At 42.4% G+C, this 23,773-nt stretch overlaps 1 protein-coding gene across 1 annotated transcript; it reads right to left on the bottom strand.

The window, feature by feature from the left end:
• Positions 1-6,275: 6,275 nt before the first annotated feature.
• Positions 6,276-7,280, bottom strand: LOC308531010 (N-formyl peptide receptor 2-like; the record flags this gene model as incomplete). Its single annotated transcript, XM_081107845.1, has 1 exon — positions 6,276-7,280. One exon carries the CDS (start codon positions 7,278-7,280, stop codon positions 6,276-6,278), a length of 1,005 nt encoding a protein of 334 aa, XP_080963971.1.
• Between the last annotated feature and the right edge of the window lie 16,493 nt (positions 7,281-23,773).

Below are 23,773 nucleotides of genomic sequence, written 5' to 3'. Positions count from 1 at the left end.
TGATACAACAGAGAAGGATGATTGTGCAATGGCAGGTGGGGAAAAGTCAATGAGGTAAAGTTGTGAAATTATGAGCCCACTCAATAAGGGTGGAGAGAGCCTGTGATCCACAGATGGTGCACGGATGGATTATGATGGCTGCTATTTGGTGACTCATAAAAGGTGTCCTTCACAGTACAGTTTATCAACTCCTGTGAAGCCATCCTTGCTTTTGATAAATATCATCCATCCATGGTCCTGGCAGAGGAAGTGACCTGCCCAGTGTCTAAATTATTAAGGGTAACTGGATTTATGACCACAGATTTCAGAAGTTTCCTATTAGTTTACTCTGTTTCTTCATCATGTTCCCATTTTCATGCTTTGAAATAATTGTTTCAGCTCTGCTTCCTCCTAAAACTTCTTAACGTTTTCTCAATTCCTGCTCTCACCTGATGCCCTTGCCTCATATGTTAATGAGACTATGCTAGTAGTTATTTATGAACTTTCTAGCCTTCTCTCAAGCAAACCCTGTAATCTACCTGCATCTGTTTTAGTGAATAGAGTTCTTATTCATTCCAGTTCATACAGTGAGTAAATCAGGAGTTCTTGTTCATTCCCTCTTCAAGGTTGCTCTGGATCCCTCTCTCTGTCTCACCTTTCCAAGAATTACCCTCCAGCAGTATCACTATTCTTTTCTGCCAAAACATCCCCGAGATTTTCTTTCTACTAAATCATTCTATGCCACAAACATGATCATATATCCCCTTCCTTCACAAAGCACCCGCCCTTGGCCCATGTTCCTTCCGGCTTCAGCCCTGTGCTCTCAAGAAAATTCTTTCAGTGAATTTTGTCACCTCAGCTTTTCTCCTAAACTTCTGAAAACTGACTGAGGTCCTGAGCACTCCATAGACCAGTGATGGTGAACCTATGACACGTGTGTCAGAGGTGACACGCGAACTCATTTTTTTGGTTGATTTTTCTCTGTTAAATGGCATTTAAATATATAAACTAAATCTCAGAAATATAAGTCTTTGTTTTACTATGGTTGCAAATATTAAAAAATTTCTATATGTGACACAGCACCAGAGTTAACTTAGGGTTTTTCAAAATGCTGACACGCGAGCTCAAAAGGTTCGCCATCACTGCCATAGACTGGGCTCCCCGTAAGAAGGCCTATGGCCTTCATGTCACCGCTCCAGTGGTGCCTTCTCAGTTCTTATCGTGATATCTCCGTGATGTAGGATGCCATAAATCCTTTCCTCCTTCTTAAACCACATTTCCATATGTCTTTAGAATAATCAGTGGTTCTCAACCTTCCTAATGCTTTGACCCTTTAATACAATTCCTCATGTTGTGGTGATCCCCAACCATAAAATTATTTTCGTTGCTACTTCATAACTGTAATTTTGCTACTGTTATGAATCGTAATGTAAATATCTGATATGCAGGATGTATTTTCAGGGGTCACGGCCCACAGATTGAGAACCACTGCTTTAGATGATAAAATGTACATACAACAAATTCTTGGTTGTCTTCATAGACCACCTCATCTCAGACCAATTTACTAGCTTTATTTTTTAACATTTTTTATTGATTTCAAAGAGGAAGGGAGAGGGGAGAGAAAAATAGAACCATCAATGATGAGAGAAAATCATTGATCGACTGCCTCCTGCACGCCCCCTACTGGGGATCGAGCCCACAACCCAGGCATGTGCTGTTGAATGGAATCGAACCTGGAACCCTTCAGACTGCAGGCTAATGCTCTATCCACTGAGCCGAACCGGGCAGGGCCAATTTATTAGCTTTTTCTCCTTCCAAACCTCACATTGCCTAGATCAAACTCTTAATTCTTCCATCCTCCCAAATCTGTCCCTCTCAATATTCTGTGTTTATTTGGAACTTAAGCACTCAGTTGTTAAATCTCTACCAGTAAATCTGACACATCCTTGAATCCCCTTTCCATGACCTTCCCATCCAAGTCAATCAATTCTGTCTACTAAGTAACTGGAACAATTTTTATCACCATTAACTTTTGTCCATAGACCTTGTCTGGTTGCAGATTTGCACAAACCTTCCAAATACCTTGTTCTTGCTTCTGATGCTGCGCTCCCACACCCAATCCATTCTCTCTCTGCATAAAAGCCAAATGATATTTTATAAACACAAATCATACCATGACATTATTCTGCTCAACACCCTCCAATGGCTTCCAAACTCCTAACTCACGCTTATCAAGTTCTCCTGGATCTGGCTGTGTATTCCTCACATACCTACTATCCTCTCAGACAGTGTTATGGATCCACACTGAATTCCTTTGATTTCGTGAACATGCCACGCTCATTGCCATATCAGGACTTTTGCATCCTCTCGTCCTTCTGCCCTTCTATTCAAGCTTTTTGCTTCTGGCTCTTTCTGAATATTGCTATCTCAGCTTAGATATTATATTCTCAGAGAGGTCCCTCCTGATGCGCAGTGCAAAGCAGTTATTCCAGGAACGGCCTATATCATCAGGACTGTCCTTGTTTATTTGTCCATTCATTTGTTTTTTATTCAAAATACCCTGCACATTAGTACATATGCTACAGAAGACTACATATTTCATTCAATGCTGTATCCCTATATTTATGTTGTCCAATAGAACCAGAGTTGTGAGCCTCATCTGTGACTTTAAATTTTGTTAAGGTAAACAAAATAAATTTTAATAATATATATTTTTAACTCAACACATAGAGACTATCATTTGAGCATAACCAATCTGAGAATTTTCAATGAGACATTTTCTCTTCCTTTTTTAAGTTTTTGAATATATGAAATTCATTTTTTACTACACTCATCTCAGGTCAGACTAGCAAGAACTCAATAGTCATATGTGGCAAGTGGATTCTTATTGGACAGTCCAGCTCTAGAGCTCAGGAGGTATCTGCCACATAATAGATACTCTCATAACAATTTTTAAATTCTCAGGCTTGGAACTTACCAGGAGCTGCGACTGGTTCCTGTGGCCAGTTCCTGTCTTCCTGTGGAGTAACTCAGGCAGGAGGCCTTCAGCAGATGCTTTATTGAAAGACAAGGGGGAAGGACAATGGGGCTCAATCAGTCATGTGACAGGAACTCAGAGCTTCTTGCAATTTCCATAAAACACTCTGGATATGTTGTCAGCTTGTTCTTAAATATCAAGGGTCAAGGATGTTTTGTGTTCAGGCCCTTTCTCTTTCAGAGATTCAAGGAAATGAAAGAAATAATTGCTGATGTGAGAGGAATTGGAGGCAAGCAATAAAACACAGTTATTGGTTTCAAAAAACCTTATTTCTACACTCAAACAACACTTCAGACACCATAGGTGTGGGTTTGTTCTGTACTGAAACATTCTCCAATTCTCTGTGGACCTGACCTGGGTGTTCTACAATCTAATTCAGTCTGACACTGTCTGGAATTAGGGCCAGATCCTACAAGGTAAAGGGCTCAGTGCTATAAGGCTACCCCGCTTCAGGTGCCACTTGGGAGTCCCAGGTTGCCAATTGTGCTTAAGATTGTAAATCATTGCCGAAACCGGTTTGGCTCAGTGGATAGAGCGTCGGCCTGCGGACTGAGGGGTCCCAGGTTCGATTCCGGTCAGGGGCATGTACCTGGGTTGCGGGCACATCCCCAGGGGGGAGTGTGCAGGAGGCGGCTAATCGATGTTTCTCTCTCATCGATGTTTCTGACTTTCTGTCTCTCTCCCTTCCTCTCTGTAAAAAAATCAATAAAATATATTTAAAAAAAAAAAAAAGATTGTAAATCAGAGGTCCCCACAGTCCCCTCCTCAGGTACAATTATTTGCCAGAATGGCTCACAGAACTCAGGAAGCAATTTACTTATGTTTAGCATAAGTAAGCATACAACAAACAAAAATAATGAACACAACATTATGTTGTATTCATTATTAAGACTACAACTCCAGAACAGCCAAACCAAAGAGATGCATCGGGCAAGGTATGGGGGATGTGTGTGCACAGAGTTTTCATGTTCTCTTGGGAGCATCACCCTCCCAATACCTTGATGTGTACAGCAACCCAGAAGTTCATCAACTCTTATTGTTCAAGATTTTTATGGAGCTTAATATCCTGCGCCTTCCCAACTACTGTTTCCAGATGTCAGTGTGTTGATCTGAAATTTTAGAAGCTTTAATGGCTTGGTCCCACTGAGGCTACCTAGGGAGACCCTCACTCACGTCATTAACATAAATTTGGTGTGATCTAAAGGGACTCCTCATGATAAAAAGACACATGTCATTCAGGAAATTGCAAGTGTTTAGATGCCCGATGGCAAGGACCAGGGACAAAGACCAAATATTTTTTTGCATTTGAATCTGTATTTTGAGTTTATCTTTTGCCAAGGCATCAGGATGTTCACTTACACATTAGATGACAATGTGTGAGTGATTAGTTGCAGAAACCAAGAAAAAAGGCTGAGAACTACTGTAGATTAATTTATTTCAAAGCAAAGCCAGCAGTCAACAGTTTGCCAGAGTACTTTATTAGAAACAGAATATCAAAATCTGAGGTGTTCATAAAAAGATAAGGCACTTGAGGATTTGTACAAATTTTGGGAATGGCAGTGAGAGTTCAGTAAACAGTCTGCAGTTGATACCTGGATGATGCTATTATTTATTGAGTCATTAATTACATAACTCTTTGGGTATCTATCACATGTCAGGCACTATTTTACACATATGGTTTTGGGGGTCCATTCATGAACAATAAAGGCCAAACCCTGCCCTCAGATAGATTACATTCTTATTATGTAAAGATAACCCTACCAAGTACTGTAACACAGTTTCATACTGTTTCATACCAATAAATTTGGCTATTTGGAAAAAAATTACTAAATTCCTTGAATGTCATAGGTTACCAAAACAGACAGAAGAGGAAATAGAAAGTCTGAATAATCCTATAATTATTAAAGCAATTGAACCTGTTAGAAGTCTTCTTGTAAATAAAACTCAATATGCACTTGGGATCACTGGTGAATTTCTCTAAACATTTATAAAAGATATAACACCAGAGAATAGTATTGGATGAATCACTTCCCAGCTCTTTTTACATTGTGGGATGTAAAACCTGACATGGATATAAGTGGAAAGTAAAAAAACATGTGCATCTTTACATATAAATATAAATGCAGAAATTCCAAACCAACCTAGAGTGGTTTGGAAATATATAAAGTATATAATGTATACATAAAGTATATATATAAAGTATATATATACTATGTACATAAAAATATAGTATATATATAAAGTGTGTGTGTGTATATATATACACACATATATATATATACACAGTATATATATAGTATATAATTACCAAGTGTGGTTATTCTATGAATACAAAGTAGTTTAACACTAAAAAATGAATATAGTTTATGATGGTGTAAGTAAAATGATAAAAATAATATGATCATCTTAATACCTGCAGAGCATGCATTTGATACAATCCAGTAGTAATTTATGATTAAGAAAAGAAGAAAACAGTAAATTAGGAATAGGAACCTTCTGTGGTCAGATAAAAAATAGATAAAAACAATCTACAGGAAACATCTTACTTCATGGTAAAATACCCAAGTTTTCCCTTTAATATACTTTCTCATCTAAGCTTTACAGACTCCCCATCACTCTTCTTCTTCTCATCCCTGTACTCTTTCCCACCTCCACTGACCCTGGGTATAGGCTGAGGTGCCAAAATGAAAAATGAGAGCAATAATACCCGGATGTCCATTCTTATCTCCAAATCAGGGGGCACCAAAGTATTTTTCATGATGAATGTTTCAGTGTGGAGAAGAGACTATTCATTGATGTCACCGCTGCCAGATTGTGTAGCTGCATTCAAGCCAGAACAGAAATTGCTTCCCAGAAATCCCCTCAGAGACAGTCCAACCCCTCCCAACACCCACCCCCCTGCATGCTGATTCCTGGGACTGGCCCTGGGAGTGCCCTAGGCAAGTCTGTAAGGCAGTTTTTCCTTACCTGAGGTACGTCATTCTCCAGTACCCCCATCCATCTTCCCTGTCCTATAAACTCCTTATCACCTGCCCTGTGGCAGGGAGGACATCCGTGTCATCTTGCTGCCTCCCAAGCTGAGCCTTGTATGTATGTTCCCTTAAGAAACTCTGAGTGTAATAATGGGGCTCTCAGTCTCTTTCTACAGTCTCCTGGCCAGGGAAATTTTACCTAACGCTCAGTATGACCTAAGGTAAGATGCAGCTGGAAGAGGTAGCAGGACAGGAGCAGGCAAAGCTCATAAATGATCCCAGGCACCTCACATCTGCTGTAATTGGGCCTCTATAGGAGATGAAGCCGATTTGGTGGTTGTGTCACTGGTTGGGGCTGAGTCCTCAGTCAGGGCCCTCTCCAGACTGGCAGGCAGGGAGTGGATCAGTTTCTTTCGGAAGTCTCTCCCCAGGAAGACGTAGAGCACTGGGTTGAGGCAGCTGTTGAAAAAGGCCAGGATGCCTGTTAGAGATGCCAGGAGAAAAATGATGTTGTACTTTTCTTCAGATACTGCTCTGACACAGACTGTGGCCAGAAGAAGACACAGTTGGAAGGGGAAACAGCAAATGAAAAAGGAAGCTCCGACAGCGGTGAGGACCCGTAAGGGATGGCGGGACTTCATCATGCCCTTGTTTCGGATTTTGGCTGCAATAAGCCCATAGCAGATGGCGATGATGGACATCGGTAGAGTGAAGCCAGTGACAAACCGGTTGATCCCTATGATTGATACTGAGGTAACGGTCCTGTGCAACTTCTCTTCTTCAGTGATGTTACCCCAGAAGTTAGTGTTGAAACCACAGTGTGTGTCCCCGTTCTCATCCGTTGCTGTAGTAAAGAAGATGAGAACTGGCAAGTTAAGGAGTAGAGCAAGAATCCAGGGTACAATGATCACTTTTTTAGCCAGACTTAGAGTGCGGTGGTTCTGGGCCCAGACCGGATGCAGGACACAGATACAGCGGTCCAGAGCAATGAAAGCAATGAGGAAGACACTTCCATACAGGTTTGTGTCTATGATAATGTTAAATAACTTGCATAGGAACCAGCCATAAGGCCATTGTCCTCTCATGGTATTTACAACCATGAAGAATGGCAGAGTGGCGCTGAAGAAGAAGTCGGCTAAGGCCAGGTTCAGGTAGCACAAGGTGGTGACTGTGAGTGCCATCCGGAATCCAGCCACCCAGATCACAAGCCCATTTCCCACGATGCCGAGGACACTGATGATCCCATGCGTCACCAGTAAGAAGATCTGCAGAGCAGTGTAGCCAGTTTCCATCCTGCCACACCTGAAACATTTCAAGAATGAGAATTTGTCAGCTGTGCACCATCTTACAGCATTTCTGTTCAGGCCAACAGCTTCCACTAGAGCTTCCTCTCCAAACCCACTCTTCTGAACCTTGTGGCTAGTAACTAAAATTTGACAGACTTAGCTGGTCCTTTGGGAAAGGGCAGTTCTCTATATTCCCATAATTATTAACATACATTCCACCTATTAGGCTGATCACTTAACTAAGAGTTTCACAAGGCTCCTGTCCATCAGCAGAATTCTCAACTGAGTGTGTATAAACAACATAAAATCGATGGGAGGCATCTTGGGCACAGTGAGAAAGCACTACACTCAGAGTGAGTATGGTCACAACTCTTCTACCCATGACTCAACGCATAGATGCTGCAACCTCTTCCAGCCCCAGGTTCTCACAGACTCCAAGCTCCTGTTCCTCCCCTGAGAGAATCCTTGACCTATTGATGGATTAGTCTTTAAAGTTGTAGGATGTGGTTTTGAGTTTAAGGCTGAAGGCCCTTTTGAACAGTTACTGGTCATATATTGTAACATGACATTCTGAGGAGTCTGTGCTGGAAGAGGTTAGTGAATTTGGCCTCTCTGTTTTCCATTGTCCCCGTTTACCATGGAGCTCTTCTCTGTCTGATATACAAGGAATTTTCACCCTTGGTATAGCTTTAGAATCTGTGACACAGAAAATATGAGAGTAATAGGTTTAGTTAATATTTGTGGGGTTGTTATTAGAAACCATGCATTCTATTAAATGGCATTGCTATATATATATGTATATATATGTGTGTGTGCATATATGTATATATCCAGTTGACTTATGACTTACACACAACTCTATTATGGTTATTATATCTAGTTTTCATAAGAATAAATTGATATTCAGAGCAATTATGGGACCTCGAAGGTCAGTTAGGTAGTAAGTGGTAGAGGTACGACTTCAATCCAGCTTGATCTGACTTCTAGTCCTTCCTCTACTACACCACTGTAACATTCATTGCTGGATTCCTACCCAATATCCATTTCTTCATTTTTTTCTTTAAACATTTTTTTAATCCTCACCCAAGTATATATTTCTAAAATATGTTTTTATTGATTTGAGAGAGAGGGGAAGGGAGAAGGAGAGAGAGAAACATTATCTATCGGCTGTCTCCTGCACGTCCCCTACTTGGGATCAAGCCTGTAATTCAGGCATGTGCCCGACTGGGAATCTCACCAGTGACATCTTGGTGCATGGGATGCACTAAACCAACTGAGCCTCACGGTTGGGCTCCCACATTCTTCTCTGCTGACCATACCTCAATTATATGTAGTTTCTCACTCTTCAGGGAAGATGTTCCTCTCCATCTTTGGAGGCAAACCCTGATAGTCTCACTGGTAGCCAGAATTTGCTTTACTTTGCAAAGGAGTATTTTAGCAGTGGAACATGACCAAATCCTGTATGATAACACGAGGGGAAGATATCTTGGGGAGCTTTTGGCATACATTTGCTTGCTCTTAGGAATGGGAATCCACAAAAAATACAGTAGTATTTGCCTCTGGACCAGGACACATCTGTAACTGTTGCCTCCAGATTCAACCCAATATCTGTGTGACTTGTCTACTCCACCTATCCAGGTTCCTCATTCTGTGGTCTGTGAGCTTTATCAGAAACATCCAGGGTGGCTGTAGAAATGCACACTCATGAACCGAACCTCTAATCTCATTGCATAACACCTAGAGCAGCGGTTCTCAGCCTGTAGGTCGAGACCTATTTGGGGGTCGAACAACCCTTTCACAGGGGTCGCCTAGGACCATCCTGCATATCAGATATTTACATTACAATTCATAACAGTAGCAAAATTACAGTTATGAAGTAGCAACGAAAATAATTTTATGGTTGGGGGTCACAACATGAGGAACTGTATTTAAAGGGCCAGAAGGTTGAGAACCACTGATCTAGAGCCATTTTGTATGGCCTGAAAAATTGAGAATCATCTTAGCTTAGGCTAATTTGCCTCCTGCAGAGACATACCAATTTTTGAGCCACGATGTATATTTAGTACTTGTAATAATATTGCATGTCCAGCCAGCATGGCTCACCACTGGTTGGTTGTCAACCTACAAACCAGTAGGTTGATTTTTGATTCCAGGTCAGGGCACATGCCCGAGTTGTGGGCTCGATCCCCAGTGGGGGACGTGCGAGAGCAGCTGATCAATGATTCTCTCTCTCCCTTTCTCTCTGAAATAAATTTTAAAAAAATATAAAAAATATTCAAGGGAGAACCAAGATGGCGGCATAGGTAAACACCGGAGATTACTGCCTTGCACAACCAGTTCAAAAATACAACTAAAAGATGGAACGGACATCACCCAGAACCACAGGAAGGCTGGCTGAGGGGAATTTCTACAACTAGAAGGAAAGAAAAGCATACCAAGACTCAGAGGAGGCGCAGTGCGGAAAACACAAAGGTGCGGAGGTGAGCGAAGCGGGCTGGCGGCTGAGGACGTGGTTGTCTGTTTCAATCGGGAGGGAGTCTCATGCTCTGGGGTCCAGTTCCGGGCAAGTCTCTAGGGACCCAGACTCAAATGGGAGAAGCGGGACTGTCTGGCATCGGTCGGAACTCAAGGGCAGCTTTCTCTCCGAGGTACTTGCAGCGGTTGCTGGGACTCTGATAGGCAGAGCCCCTGGGGACGGGACTGAGAGCAGCCATAACTGCTTGCTCCGCCCACCCTGTTGATCCCGTGGGACCCGCCCTGCCCAAGCCCTGCACAGAGGCATTTGCCAGATAGCCTCAGGCAAAGGCTAGATTAGCATCTCCCCAGAGGACAGAAGTTCTCCCACTGCAGACACAGCTGATTTTCACAGCCAGTTGGCCTGGAGGTCAAATACCCCCCAGTATTACCTACAACAATCAAGGCTTAACTACAACAAGACTGCCCACAAAGACCACTAGGGGGTGCACCAAGAAAGCATAAGAAATGCGGAGACAAAGAAACAGGACAGAAATGTCAGAAATGGAGGATATAGAGTTCAGAACCACACTTTTAAGGTCTTTCAATAATTTTCTAGAAACTGCCGATAAACTTAATGAGATCTACAAGAAATCTAATGAGACCCTCGATGTTGTGATAAAGAACCAACTAGAAATTAAGCATACACTGACTGAAATAAAGAATATTATACAGACTCCCAACAGCAGACCAGAGGAGCGCAAGAATCAAGTCAAAGATTTGAAAAGCGAAGAAGCAAAAAACACCCAACCAGAAAAGCAAAATGAAAAAAGTATCCGAAAGGAGCCTCTGGGACAGCTTCAAGCGTACTAACATCAGAATTATAGGGGTGCCAGAAGATGAGAGAGAGCAAGATATTGAAAACCTATTTGAAGAAATAATGACAGAAAACTTCCCCTACCTAGTGAAAGAAATAGACTTACAAGTCCAGGAAGCGCAGAGAACCCCAAACAAAAGGAATCCAAAGAGGACCACACCAAGACACATCATCATTAAAATGCCAAGAGCAAAAGACAAAGAGAGAATCTTAAAAGCTGCAAGAGAAAGAAACTCAGTTACCTACAAGGGAATACCCATATAACTGCCAGCTGATTTCTCAACCGAAACTTTGCAGGCCAGAAGGGAGTGGCAAGAAATATTCAGAGTGATGAATACCAAGAACCTACAACCAAGATTACTTTATCCAGCAAAGCTATCATTCAGAACTGAAGGTCAAATAAAGAGCTTCACAGATAAGGAAAAGCTAAAGGAGTTCATCACCACCAAACCAGTATTATATGAAATGCTGAAAGGTATCCTTTAAGAAGAGGAAGAGGAAGAAAAAGGTAAAGATACAAATTATGAACAACAAATATACATCTATCAACAAGTGAATCTAAGAATCAAGTGAATAAGTAATCTGATGAACGGAATGAACTGGTGATTATAATAGAATCAGGGACATAGAAAGGGAATGGACTGACAATTCTTGGGGGGGGAAAGGGGTGTGGGAGATGCGGGAAGAGACTGGACAAAAATCGTGCACCTCTGGATGAGGACAGTGGGTGGGGAGTGAGGGTGGAGGGTGGAGTGGGAACTGGGAGGAGGGGAGTTATGGGGGGGAAAAAGGAACAAATGTAATAATCTGAACACTAAAGTTTTAATTTTAAAAAAATAAAAATAATATTCAAGACATCCATTATGATCCCTTTTTCACCAGGGGGAAATCATGGTCCAAGGGTTTCAGCAGCTGGTCACCATCATGAGCCCAGCTAGTAAGTGGAAACAGCAAGCTTTTAAAACCAGATTGAACTGATTCCAGAACCACTGCCTTTGCCACTGTAAATACTGTCTTTTAAAGGTTCCTCCCCCAATATTAACTGGAGATGACCATACCCTAGTATGACAATTTGCTTCATTTTCTTTTCCTTTTTTTTCGTTCTTCTTTTGTTCCTGTCTTCACTTAACACTTCTACCCAGTTGTCTATGGGATATTGCTTCACGTAGGGCAGGGTTTCTCAATCTTGGCAACATTGATATTTGGGTGTATGATTCTTTGTTTTGGGGGGACTGTCCTATACATTGTAGAATGTTTATCCACCTCTCTGGTCTTCTTCTGCAAGAACCTCGTAGCAACCCCTTCTAGTTATGTGTCCAATGTCCCCAGGGGGTAAAATCACCTCTCGTTGAGAATCAGTATTATACTGTAGTGTTGGTCACTGGAGTTATGCCAATCTGTATTCTAATCTCCTCTCTGACACCTTGCCCAATATGAGTGTTTAGTTAGTGATATCTCATCGAACTACAGTTTGCTCCTCTACAGAATAGGGTGATTTTCTGGTTAAACCAATTTTTAGGTGAGGATTGGATGAGGATAGACATAGAAATCTTTTAGGGTGAACCAAATGTCTGTAACACATGGGGACTCTTGGTGCTCACCAGCCTCTGTCCTGTGTCCTAGAACACAATCCTGGACCATACATTGTGAAAGCTCAAGTTCAGGTCAAGAACAAAGGTGATAATTATCGTATTAACTGCATATGAACATCTTGTATGTGCCAAGAGCTCCTCTTTTAACCCTCAGTAAAAGTCCTCTTACATGGCTCTTGAGGATTGCATGTGTGAGTATGTGTAAAGCACTAGCATACTCTGTGACTTTAAAACTATGGAATCGTGGCTCAGTGGATAGAGCATCGGCCTGCGGACTGAAAGGTCCCAGGTTCGATTCCGGTCAAGGGCATGTACCTGGGTTGTGGGCATATCCCCAGTGGGAGATGTGCAGGAGGCAGCTGATCGATGTTTCTCTCTCATCGATGTTTCTAACTCTCTATGTCTCTCCCTTCCTCTCTGTAAAAAATCAATAAAATATATTAAAAACAAAACAAAACAAACAAAAAAAAACTATGGAATCGCCAAACCGGTTTAGCTCAGTGGATAGAGCGTCAGCCTGCGGACTGAAGGGTCCCAGGTTCGATTCCGGTCAAGGGCATGTACCTTGGTTGGGGGCACATCCCCAGTGGGAGGTGTGCAGGAGGCAGCTGGTCGATGTTTCTCATCGATGTTTCTAACTCTCTATCCTTCTCCCTTCCTCCCTGTAAAAAATCAATAAAAAATATATTTAAAAAAAACAAACAAAAAAACCCCAAAACTATGGAATCATGGTAGTTATAACTAGTATAACCATCGTACAGATCAGGAAGTGAAGACTAAAACTGGTTATATTAATTTTGTGAAAGCCCTCAGTTAGTAAGAGGTAGAGCCTGAATTTGAGCTCAGGATTCCACCAGAAATTTCCTCTTAACTTTCTCCCACCCCATACTTCCTCTCCAGGGTCAGTTCTCTCTACCCACCCAGTCGACACCCTACAAGGGCCTCAGAGGATATGATGAGCTCAACAATTTCTTAAATTATTGGTTTAAAAATGTTGATACAACAAGGAAGGATGATTGGGCAATGATGGTTAGGGAAAGGTTAATGCGGCAAAGTTGTGGAATTATGGGCCCACTCTCATTGCAGGGTCGGGGAGAGCCCGTGTTCCACGGATGGTGCTCAGATGGATTATGATGGCTGCTATTTGGTGAGTCATAAAAGGTGTCATTCACAGTACAGTTTATCAACTCCAATGACAACATCCTTGCTTTTGGATTAGTATCATCATACATTGGGCAGAGAAAGTGACCTGCCCAAGATCAGAATTGTTAAGGGGCACCACCGAATTTATGACCACAGATTTCACATGGAAACTCAGCAGTCCCTTGTTAGGTTCCTCTCTTTCTTCATCATGTTTGCATTTTCATGCTTTGAACTTCTGATTTCTCCTCAGACTTCTTAACCTCCTCCCATTCCTACTCTCAGCTGATGCCCTTGACTAATATTTTAATGAGAAAAGGGTAATGTTTGTGAACTTTTTAGCCTTCTTGCAAGCACTCTCTCTAGTCTGTCTGTACCTCTTAGTGAGTGAATCAAGAGGTCTTGTTCATTCCCCCTTGATGTTTGCTCTGGATCCCTCTCTTTGTCCCACCTTCCCAAGAATTTCCCATCTGGAGTATCACTTATCTGCCAAAACTTCTCCAAGATATTCTTTCTACTAGACCAATGGTCGGCAAACTCATTAGTCAACAGAACCAAATATCAACAGTACTTCTTCAAAATAGACTCACCCAGGCCGAAAGCCGACTTCTGCGCATGGGCCACGAAGTTTCAATCGCACTGTATGCATGCCCGCACGTGGTATTTTGTGGAAGAGCCACACTCAAGGGTTCAGAGAGCCGCATGTGGCTCGCGAGCCGCAGTTTGCTGACCACAGTACTAGACCATTCCATCAAACAAACATGATCATAGCCCCTCCCTTCACAATGAAACTGTCCTTGGCCTAAGTTCCTTTCCAGCTTCAGCCCTATTCTCTCAAGAAAATTCTCACAGTGAAGAGTATTCACAGCCAAATGCTAAAGGGCACTGTCTCCACTTGTCACCTAAGCCTTTCTCCTAAACTCACTGCAAGTTGACTTAGTTCCTGAGCACGGACTGTGCTCCCCTTAAGGAGGCCTATGGCCTCCATGTCACCACCCCAGTGTGCCTTCTCGGGTCTTATCCTGATATCTTAGTGACATGAGACCCATAAACCACTTCCTCCTTCTTAAAACACATTTTTTATGCCTTTAGATGGTAAGATGCACACACTTTGGTTGTCTTTATAGCTCCGTTGGCCACTTCAGCTCAGTATTATTTACTTTCTTTGTCTCCTCTAATTTTTAAAAACATTTACTATTGAAAGTATTACGGATGTTCCCGCTTTTCCTCTCCTTCCCCCTTCCACCTGGTTCCCACCCCACCCCAGGCCTTTACCACCCTCTTGTCTGTGTCCATACATAGTGCATATAGGCATGTAAGGTCTTTGATTAATCTCTCCCAGGCCCCCCTCCTTTCTTCCCTTTGAGGTTTGTCAGTCTGTTCCATGTTTCCATGTCTCTGGTTCTAATTATTCATTTTCTTTTATTCATTGGATTTCTTGTTCATTTATTTTGATTTTTAGATTCAATGGTTGAGATATGCATTTATTGACATTTTATTGTTCTTTTTTATATTTTTTTATTTCAGATAGAGAAGGGGGGAGAGAGAGAGAGAGAGAGAGAGAAAGAAACATCCATGTGAGAGAGACACATGGAGTGGTTGCCTCCCACACCCACCCCTACCAGGGCTGGTGAACCTGCAACAGAGGTCCCTTGACCGGGAATCAAACCCATGACCCTTTGGTCCACAGGCCTATGCTCTAACCAGTGAGACAAATTGGCCAAGGCTGAGTTGTAAATTTTGATGTGGCTGTGAGAGGAGCTGAGCACCACTTTCACTTATGCTGCCACCTTGACAGAAGCCTCTTCCTCCTCTAAATTTAACTCTAAATGTTGTGGTGTTCCTGCCTCCTCTGTTCTCTACTTGTTCCATAGGCGATGTCATCTGGTCTCATAGCTTATAACATTATACTCATAACTTCTGATCTATGTAATCAGCCTTGGCTTTTCCACAGAGTTCTTGCCTGATATGTAACCAACTGACTTGACATCTCCCCATGGGACTCCCATAGGCACCCCAAACATAACATTGCCTAAACCCAACTAACTCTTAGTTCTTCCGTCCTCTCATATCTGCTACTCACCCAATATTCTGTTTATATTTGGAAACAAAACATTCAGTAATTGAATTTCCAAATGTAGTACTTATTCTTGATTTCCTTTTCTCTGACCATCCAGTCCAGGTCAATCAATTCTATTTACAAAGCAACTGAGTTGGCACCTGTAATCATTTTTATTGCCATTACCCTTGTCCCTGGTCCTTGTCTGACTGTTTATTCGCACTAACTTTGTAAATAGCTTTTTCTTACCACTGATGCTGCACCCCTCCCACCCCATTCTCCAGGCACAAGCCAAATGATCTTTTATAAACACAAATCATACCATGACATTATTCTGCTCAACACCCTCCAAAGGCTTCCAAACTCCTAACTCAAGCTCACCAAGCACTCGTGGATCTGCTCTGGGTAACCCTCAGACCTCACACATCTGCGGTCCTCTCTCACCTGCTGTCTTCTCACACACTGTGATGGATCCACACTGAATTCCTTCGATTTCTTGAACATGCCAACCTCATTGCCATCTCAGGGCTTTTGTACCCCCTGTTCCTTCTGCCTACTATGCGTTCTTTCAAGTTTCCAACATGTGGTTCTTTCTGAATATTATTATCTTTGATATTATATTCTCAGAGAGGTCCTTGCTGACTCACAATATAAAGCAGCTACCCCAGGTACAGTCTGTCTCACTAGGTACTGTTCTTGTTTATTTGTCCATTTATTCATTTTTATTCTAAACACCCTCCACATTAGTACATATGCTGCAAAGATTACCAAGGTTTTTCAGTACTGTATTTCTACAGTCACTCTGTCCAATAAAAACATAAATGCAAGCCATAAATGCAAGCCACTTATGTGACTTGCAAATTTTTTACAAAGTAAAAGAAATCAATTTCAGTAATATATTAATTTCATTTTTTACCTTTAAATTATTTTAATTGATTTTTAGAGGGGGAGAGGGAGAGGGGAAATCATTGATCAGCTGCTTCCAGCATGCCGCCCAGCGAGGACCAAGCAGCAATCTGGGTATGTGCCACACGGGCAGGGCTACATTAATTAATCTTAATAGTATTTTTATTTAACCCAACATTTCAAAAAATATGATTTGAACATGTAACTGATATAGGAATTACCACTAAGATATTTGATATCATTTTTGTACTAAGTCTTGAATATACGAAATTCATTTTTGACTACAACACCTCTCAGGTCAGACTAGCAAGAACTCAATAATCATATGTGGCAAGTGTATTCTTATTGGACAGTCCAGCTCTAGAGCTCAGGAGGTATCTGCCACAGAGTAGATATTCAAATAATAATTTTTAAATTATCAGGCTTCCAACTTACCACCAGCTGAGACCCTGTTCCTGTGGCCAGTTCCTGTCTTCCTGTGGAGTCACTCAGGCAGGAGGGCTTTAGCACTTTATTGAAGGGGAAGGGGGAGGGACGATGGGGCTGGAATCAGTCAGGTGACAGAAACTCAGAGCTTTTTTCAGTTCTCATAAGTCACTCTTGATATAGCGTCAGCATGCTATCCTTAGAAACTTAATGTCTGAATGTTCCCCTCGCCTCCCACCTTCTGTGGGAGACAGGAGTTCAATCCTTTAAATATCAAAGGGCTGGGTGTCCTGGCCCTTTCTCTTTCAGAGATTCAGGGAAATGAAAGGAGCAAGTACTGAGGTGAGAAGAACTTGAGGCAAACAACAAAAACCAGAGTTGATGGTTAAACAACAAATTGTTTCTCTACTCACATATCACTTCTGCCACCAAATGTGTAGGTTGGTTCTCCATGGAGAAATTCTCCAGTTCTCCGTGGACCTGACCTGCGTATCCTACAATTCAGGCTGACACTGTCTATCTGGAATTAGGGCCAGATCCCACAAGGTAATGGGCTCAATGCCAGAGGCTGCTCTCACTTGCGTTGACAATTGCAAATCCCAGGTTGCGAACTGTACTTCTAATTGAGCAGCTATAAGTCAGGTGTTGTCCTGACCCTCTCCTTTGGTTTGATAATTTGCTAGAATGGCTCATAGAAATCAGGAGGACAAATTACATGTCTGCCAGGTTATTATAAAGAGTACACCTCAAGAAAGCTAAATGGAAGAGATACACAGGGCAAAGTATGGGGGGAGTGTATGCACAGACCTTCCATGTTCTTTCTGGGAGCACCAGCCTCTCTAGGTTGATGTGTTCACTAACGTAGAAGTTCATCAGATCTCGTTATTCAAGTGTTAATATAGCCTAGCTGATGTGGCTCAGTGATTGAGCATTGACCCATGAACCAGGAGGTCACGGTTCAATTCCTTGTGGGGCAGATGTCAGGGTTGTGGACTTGATCCCCCGGTAGGGGGCGTGCAGGAGGCAACCGATCAATCATTCTCTCCCATCATTGATGTTTCTATCACTCTCTCCCTCTTTCTTCTCTCTTAAATCAATAAAACCTTATTTTTAAAAAGAGTTATATTATAGAACTTAGTGTCCAGCCTCTCTCCCACTTCCCCTTCTCAGAAGTTGGTGTGTGAGGCTAAAAGTTACAAAGCTTTCATCACTTGGTCCCATTGAGGCTATTCAACTCAACTCATTAACCAAAATTCTGGTTTGACCAAAAGAGCTCCTCATTGCCCTGGCTGGTTTTGTTAAGTGGTTAGAGCATCAGCCCATTCATCAAAGGGTCATGGGTTCAATTGCCGGTCAAGGGTACATACCTGAGTTGCAGATTAGATACCCAGCCCCAGTTGGGGCATATGTGGGAGACAACCCATCAATATGTCTCTCTTACATCGATGTTTCTCTCCCTCTCTCTCTCTCTCCTCTTTCCCTCCCCACTCCCTTCCACTCTCTCTGAAAATCAATGGAAAATAATATCCTCAGGTGGGGATTTAAAAAAGGTGAGGCTTCTCATGAATAAAATAAGACCCTCCCATTCATTACTCAAGAAATTGCAAGGTTTTTAGCCTTGACCCTAGAACCTGGGACAAAGATCAAATTTGTTTCTTTTTAAACCACAGTTGTGCTCAAATAAACAGTACTCAAGAACACTCACCCAGCCAACATGGCTCAGTGGTTGAGCGTCCACCTACGAACCAGGAGGTCAAGGTTCGATTCCTGGTCAGGGCACATGCCCGGCTTGCAGGCTCAATCTCCAGTAGGGGGTGTGCAGGAGGCAGCCGATAAATGAGTCTCATCATTGATGTTTCTCTCTCTCCCTTCCTCTCTGAAATAAATAAAAATATGTATATTACAAAAAAAGAGAACACCCAACACCATCTCCAAGATTGATCTTCTAACCTTTACTTCTGAATGAGATAATTTGTGAGTTTGCGGAAATGGGCCCTTTCTGAGTTTTAAGTACCATCACAGTATACAGTGTTGTTCTCAAACCCAGTGGATACATCCAGGGAGAAAAGTGGAGAGACAGAAAACAAGAGTCCAAGAGATAGACAATTTTTCCCCCTCAAATCACTGTATAATTGGTATAAGTTACAGCAAACTTGTGAATCACTTAAACCATGAAGACATTTATTATTTTTTAAAAATTGGAAGGAGGTAGGTTCTTGAGTCTGAATAAGAATTGTGTTGCCCTAGCTGGTTTGGCTTAGTGGATAGAGCACTGGCCTGTGGACTGAAGGGTCTGGGTTCAATTCCAATCAAGGGCACATGCCTGGTTGCGGGCTGGATCCCGCATAGGGGGAATGCAGAAGGCAGCTGATGAATAATTCTCATCATTGATGTTTCTATCTCTCCTTCTCCCTTCATCTCTAAAATCAATAAAAATATATTTTTTAGAAAATTGAGTTAATTCTTCCACTCTATTATCCTATTGGTTATTTGTTTGTTTGTTTTTTGTGATTCCTTGAACATGTCCACAAAGTGGCTGCTACTATTCCAGACATCACATCTACATAACCTTTGAAGCCAGAAGGGAGGGAATTGGGCAGAAAAATGGACTCTATTCACATACCTATCTCATTTAATGAAGAAAGAAAATCTTTCTAGAGGCAAATAGGACCTCTTCTTATCTTCCATTGGCAGAACTGGGTGACATACCCATCTGTAGCTCAATCTGTGGCAAAATTAAAAACATTTTTGGTTGACTGAATTGGCTTAGGATGAAGGTATATGCCACCTGAATAAAATGGAGTTCATTTATCAAGGAGCAAGGGGTGGTAGAGATTAATCAGTCATAGACTCTACCCTGGAGAAACTGACCAAGTGGATGGAGATATTAGTGAAGTGCTTAGTTACCAAATAGTGGAGTATATGTAGTGACAGGGAGATTCTTGGGTCATTGTGGGACCCCCCCCCCCCCCAAAAGGAACAGTTAACTCGTACTGACAGGGTTTAGGGTCACTTCCTGGAGGAGGTAACACCAAGGCTGAGAAACTCGAAGAGAAGAATGAGCATTGCATTCCAGGCCGAGGGGAGTGAGAGTTCACAGGAAAGGCCCACGAAATAGGTTACATTTGGTTATTGGGGCACATGGTAAAGCAGAGAGCAGTAAGTGATGAGTCTGTAGAAGGTGACAGGGTCATTGCTTAGTGGGTCTTGAATGCTACAAGAAGGACTTGGCATTTCTCCTTCGGAAAATGAAAGGCCATTTAAGCAGGACAGGGATTTGTTGGGTGTGTGCTTCGGGTGGGAAAGTGTCCTAGAGTCCTGCAAAGGGATGGGATTGAGACTGTTCCCAATGGAGGCAGAGATCCAGGAGTGGAGGATGTGGCAGGAGATCAAGGTCAAGCTGCCGGAGAGCCACCAGGTCAGGAATAGTGTAATTGCCAGGAGATGTGGTTTTGGGAGAGATTGTCCAGGCTTAGCTGACTGGCCTTGGAGACTGGATGGCTATAAGGAATGAATAAAGAAGGAGGGCTGTTTTGTTCGTTTGTTTTTTGTTGTTAATCCTCACCCGAGGAAATGTTTCTATTGATTTTTAGAGAGAGTGGAAGGGAGGGAGGGGGGAGAGACAAAGAAACATCAATGTGAGAGAGACATCGACTGGTTGCCCTCCACACTTGCGATGGAATCTGCAACCCAGATATGTGCCTTTGATGAGGAATTGAACCCATGGCCCTTCCGGGGATGGGTCGATGATCTAGCCATTGAACCACAGTGGCCAGGGCAGGAGGACTCTTTATGAATCCCACATTTCTCTCTTTTTTTAAAATATATTTTTTATTGATTTTTTTTTTTTTTCAGAGAGGAAGGGAGATGGAGAGAAAGTTAGAAGCATCGATGAGAGAGAAACATCGATGAGAGAGAAACATCGATCTGCTGCCTCCTGCACACCCTCTACTGAGGATGTGCCCACAACCAAGGTCCATGCCCTTGACCGGAATTGAACCTGGGACCCTTCAGTCCGCAGGCCGACGCTCTATCCACTGAGCCAAAATGGTCAGGGCATGAATCCCACATTTCTTGATTGCGGTTCCAGTTACTATTAGTACATAAAAAGCCACTCAGAAACATAGTTATGTAAAACAACTGTGTAGGGAGAAACTCAGTTCTTCCCCACTGTGTGTCTGTGTGTGTGTGTGTGTGTGTGTGTGCGCGCGTGCGCACGCATATCCTTTACTTTTACCTAGAACACTTCACTTCCGGTCACGAAAAGCGTGTGGAGTCCGCCCTGCCCTCAACAACAACAAGCACGTCTCCTCCACCAGCTGGGTGTCCTACAATTTAACTCAATTCTGGAGATTGCATCAAATCCCACAGATTAAGGGCTGAGTCTCACATGACTGACCACCCACACTTCAGATATCAATCACAAGTTCATGTCCCTTGTGCTTCTGACCAACCAGCTACAGATCAGAGGTTTCCATGACGCCCTCCATAGGTTTGATTAGTTTGCAGAACTCAGGGAAACACTTAACACTTCTCAGTTTATTAAAGGACATGATAATACCGATGAAAGCCAGGTGAAGACATACATAGAGCGATGTCGGGGCACAGGCACTTCTGTCCCCATGCAGTTAGGGTGCATCGTCAACCTCCTGCTGTGGACATGTTCACCCCCCTGGGAGCTCCCTGAATTGTGTGCTATCAGGATTTTATGAAAGCTTTCTCATGTAGGTATGACCAATTATTAAGTCCATTTCCAGCCCCTTTCCCCTCTCTGGAGAATGGGGGTTGGCAGGACTAGTTGAAAATTCCAAGCTTCTAATCATGGTTTGGTCTTCCTGGCGACCAACCTCCATCCAGGAGCCCACCCACAGTCACCTCTATGAGACCAAACGATGCTCCTGGTGCTCTTATCACTTAGGAATTTACAAGGTTTGAGGAGCTCTGTGCCAGGAAAGAGGTGTGTGTGTGTGTGTGTGTGTGTGTGTAAATATTGGGGCAGAGGCATCTATATGTACATGTACACAACAACCATTTTATTGGGTTAATAAATTGTGTGGGCTGCAAATTAGAATAAGGCACAAAAGAGATGCTTGTTTCTAGCCAAAGACCCAAAGGTTTGGGGGTGACTTGAAGGGGACCGACTAGAGCAGGGGTGGGCAAACTTTTTGACTCGAGGGCCACAATGGGTTCTTAAACTGGACCGGAGGGCCGGAACAAAAGTATGGATGGAGTGTTTGTGTGAACTAATATAAATTCAAAGTAAACATCATTACATAAAAGGGTACGGTCTTTTTTTTTTTAACTTTTATTCATTTCAAATGGGCCGGATCCGGCCCGCAGGCCGTAGCTTGCCCACGGCTGTAATAGAAGCTTCATGACCTTTTCTGACCTAGCCTCCGTATTCATGCGGCATCATCCCTACCTCATTCCATTGATCAAAGTAGTCCCAACCCCACCCAGACTCAAGGAGAGAGGGAATAGGCCCTAGCTCTCAGTGGGAGAAGTGCCAAAGGATTTTGTGGCCATTTTCTTTAAAATCACCACACTGTTGTAATTTGATAGATTTGAGGGCCATCACTGAGATGGAATTTCATGAGGAGAAGCAGAATGTTAGTTTTCTAGGGCTGTCATAACAAAGTACCACAGACTGTGTTGCTTAAACAAAAGTTAATTCTCACAGCCTTGAAGGCTGCAAGTTTGAGATTAGGGTGTCAACAGGGTTGGTTTCTTCTGAGGACTCTTCGTGGCTTGTAGATGGTCATCTTCTTCCTGTGTGGTCACATGGTTGTCCCTTTATGCGTGTCTGTGTCCTAATCTCTTCTTACCAGGATACCAGTCAGATTGGATCTGATCCCATCCTAATGACTTTATTTTAACTTGTGATCTCTTTAAAGACCCTATCTCTTAACACAGTCACATTCTGAGGTACTGGTGTTTAGGACTTCAACTTATGCATTTGGGGGGGGGGGGCGGGCGGGGAGAGACACAATTCATCCCAAAATACAGACTTATAGGAGAAGGTAATGAGATCAAATTCTAGAGATGGGCCTGAAGGGACAGAGCAACCCATGATGTCTGGAATTTAAGAGCAAAGTCTGAGCTGGAGATAAGTATTTGGAGACTATTAACTGAGGTGTAGTTGAAGCCTTCAGTGTGAATAGTTTCACCCAGAGAGACTGTAAAACAAGATTAAGAATTTCCTTCTAGTATATAGATAATCATTATTGCACAAGAATTCATGCTAAGTGCTTTGCATGAAATAGCTTATTTGTTTTGCTCAAAAAGTCCGCTGTAGGTATTATTATTCTGAATTCATCAATGAGGTGATTGAGCTTCAGGGAAGTTAAGTCAGGGTCACATTCACCTGTTTTTATACGACCCGAGAGGCAGAAATGGGTTTTCCTTTTTTTAATGGCTGAAGAAAACCAGAAGAAGAATATTCAGTTGGTTGAGTGTCGTCCCGTGCACCAGGAGGTCACCGGTTCAATTCCTGTTTTTTTAAAAAACATTTAAAAATAATATTCTATGAGGTTATATAAAATCCAAACTTCAGTGTCCTTAAATAAAGTTTTATTGGCACACAGCCATGCTCATCATTTACATATTGCCTATGGCTGTATTCATGCTATAACAGCTGAGCTAAGGAGTTGTAATGGAGACCCTAGGGCAGTGATGGCGAACCTGTGACACGTGAACTCATTTTTTTGGTTGATTTTTCTTTGTTAAATGCATTTAAATATATAAAAGAAATATCAAAAATATAAGTCTTTGTTTTACTATGGTTGCAAAGATAAAAAACTTTCTATATGTGACACGACACCAGAGTTAGGTTAGGGTTTTTCAAAATGCTGGCACTCCGAGTTCAAAAGGTTCGCCATCACTGCCCTAGGGCCTGTAAAATGTAAAATATTTACTATCTGGCTTTTTACAGAACACATTTTGCTGACCTCTGGGTCGAATGACTACCAGTTGCAGAACTTTTCAAGGGCAGACCTGGGTGTCCAGCCCGGACAATCTGGCTTCCCGTCTCAGGCACCCTCATTTA

Source organism: Myotis nattereri, assembly GCF_964212035.1.
Source record: "Myotis nattereri genome assembly, chromosome: 15".
In the NCBI taxonomy this organism is placed as follows: domain Eukaryota; kingdom Metazoa; phylum Chordata; class Mammalia; order Chiroptera; family Vespertilionidae; genus Myotis; species Myotis nattereri.
Note: the sequence above shows the minus strand (reverse complement) of the source record. Positions and strands in the feature narration are given on the sequence as shown.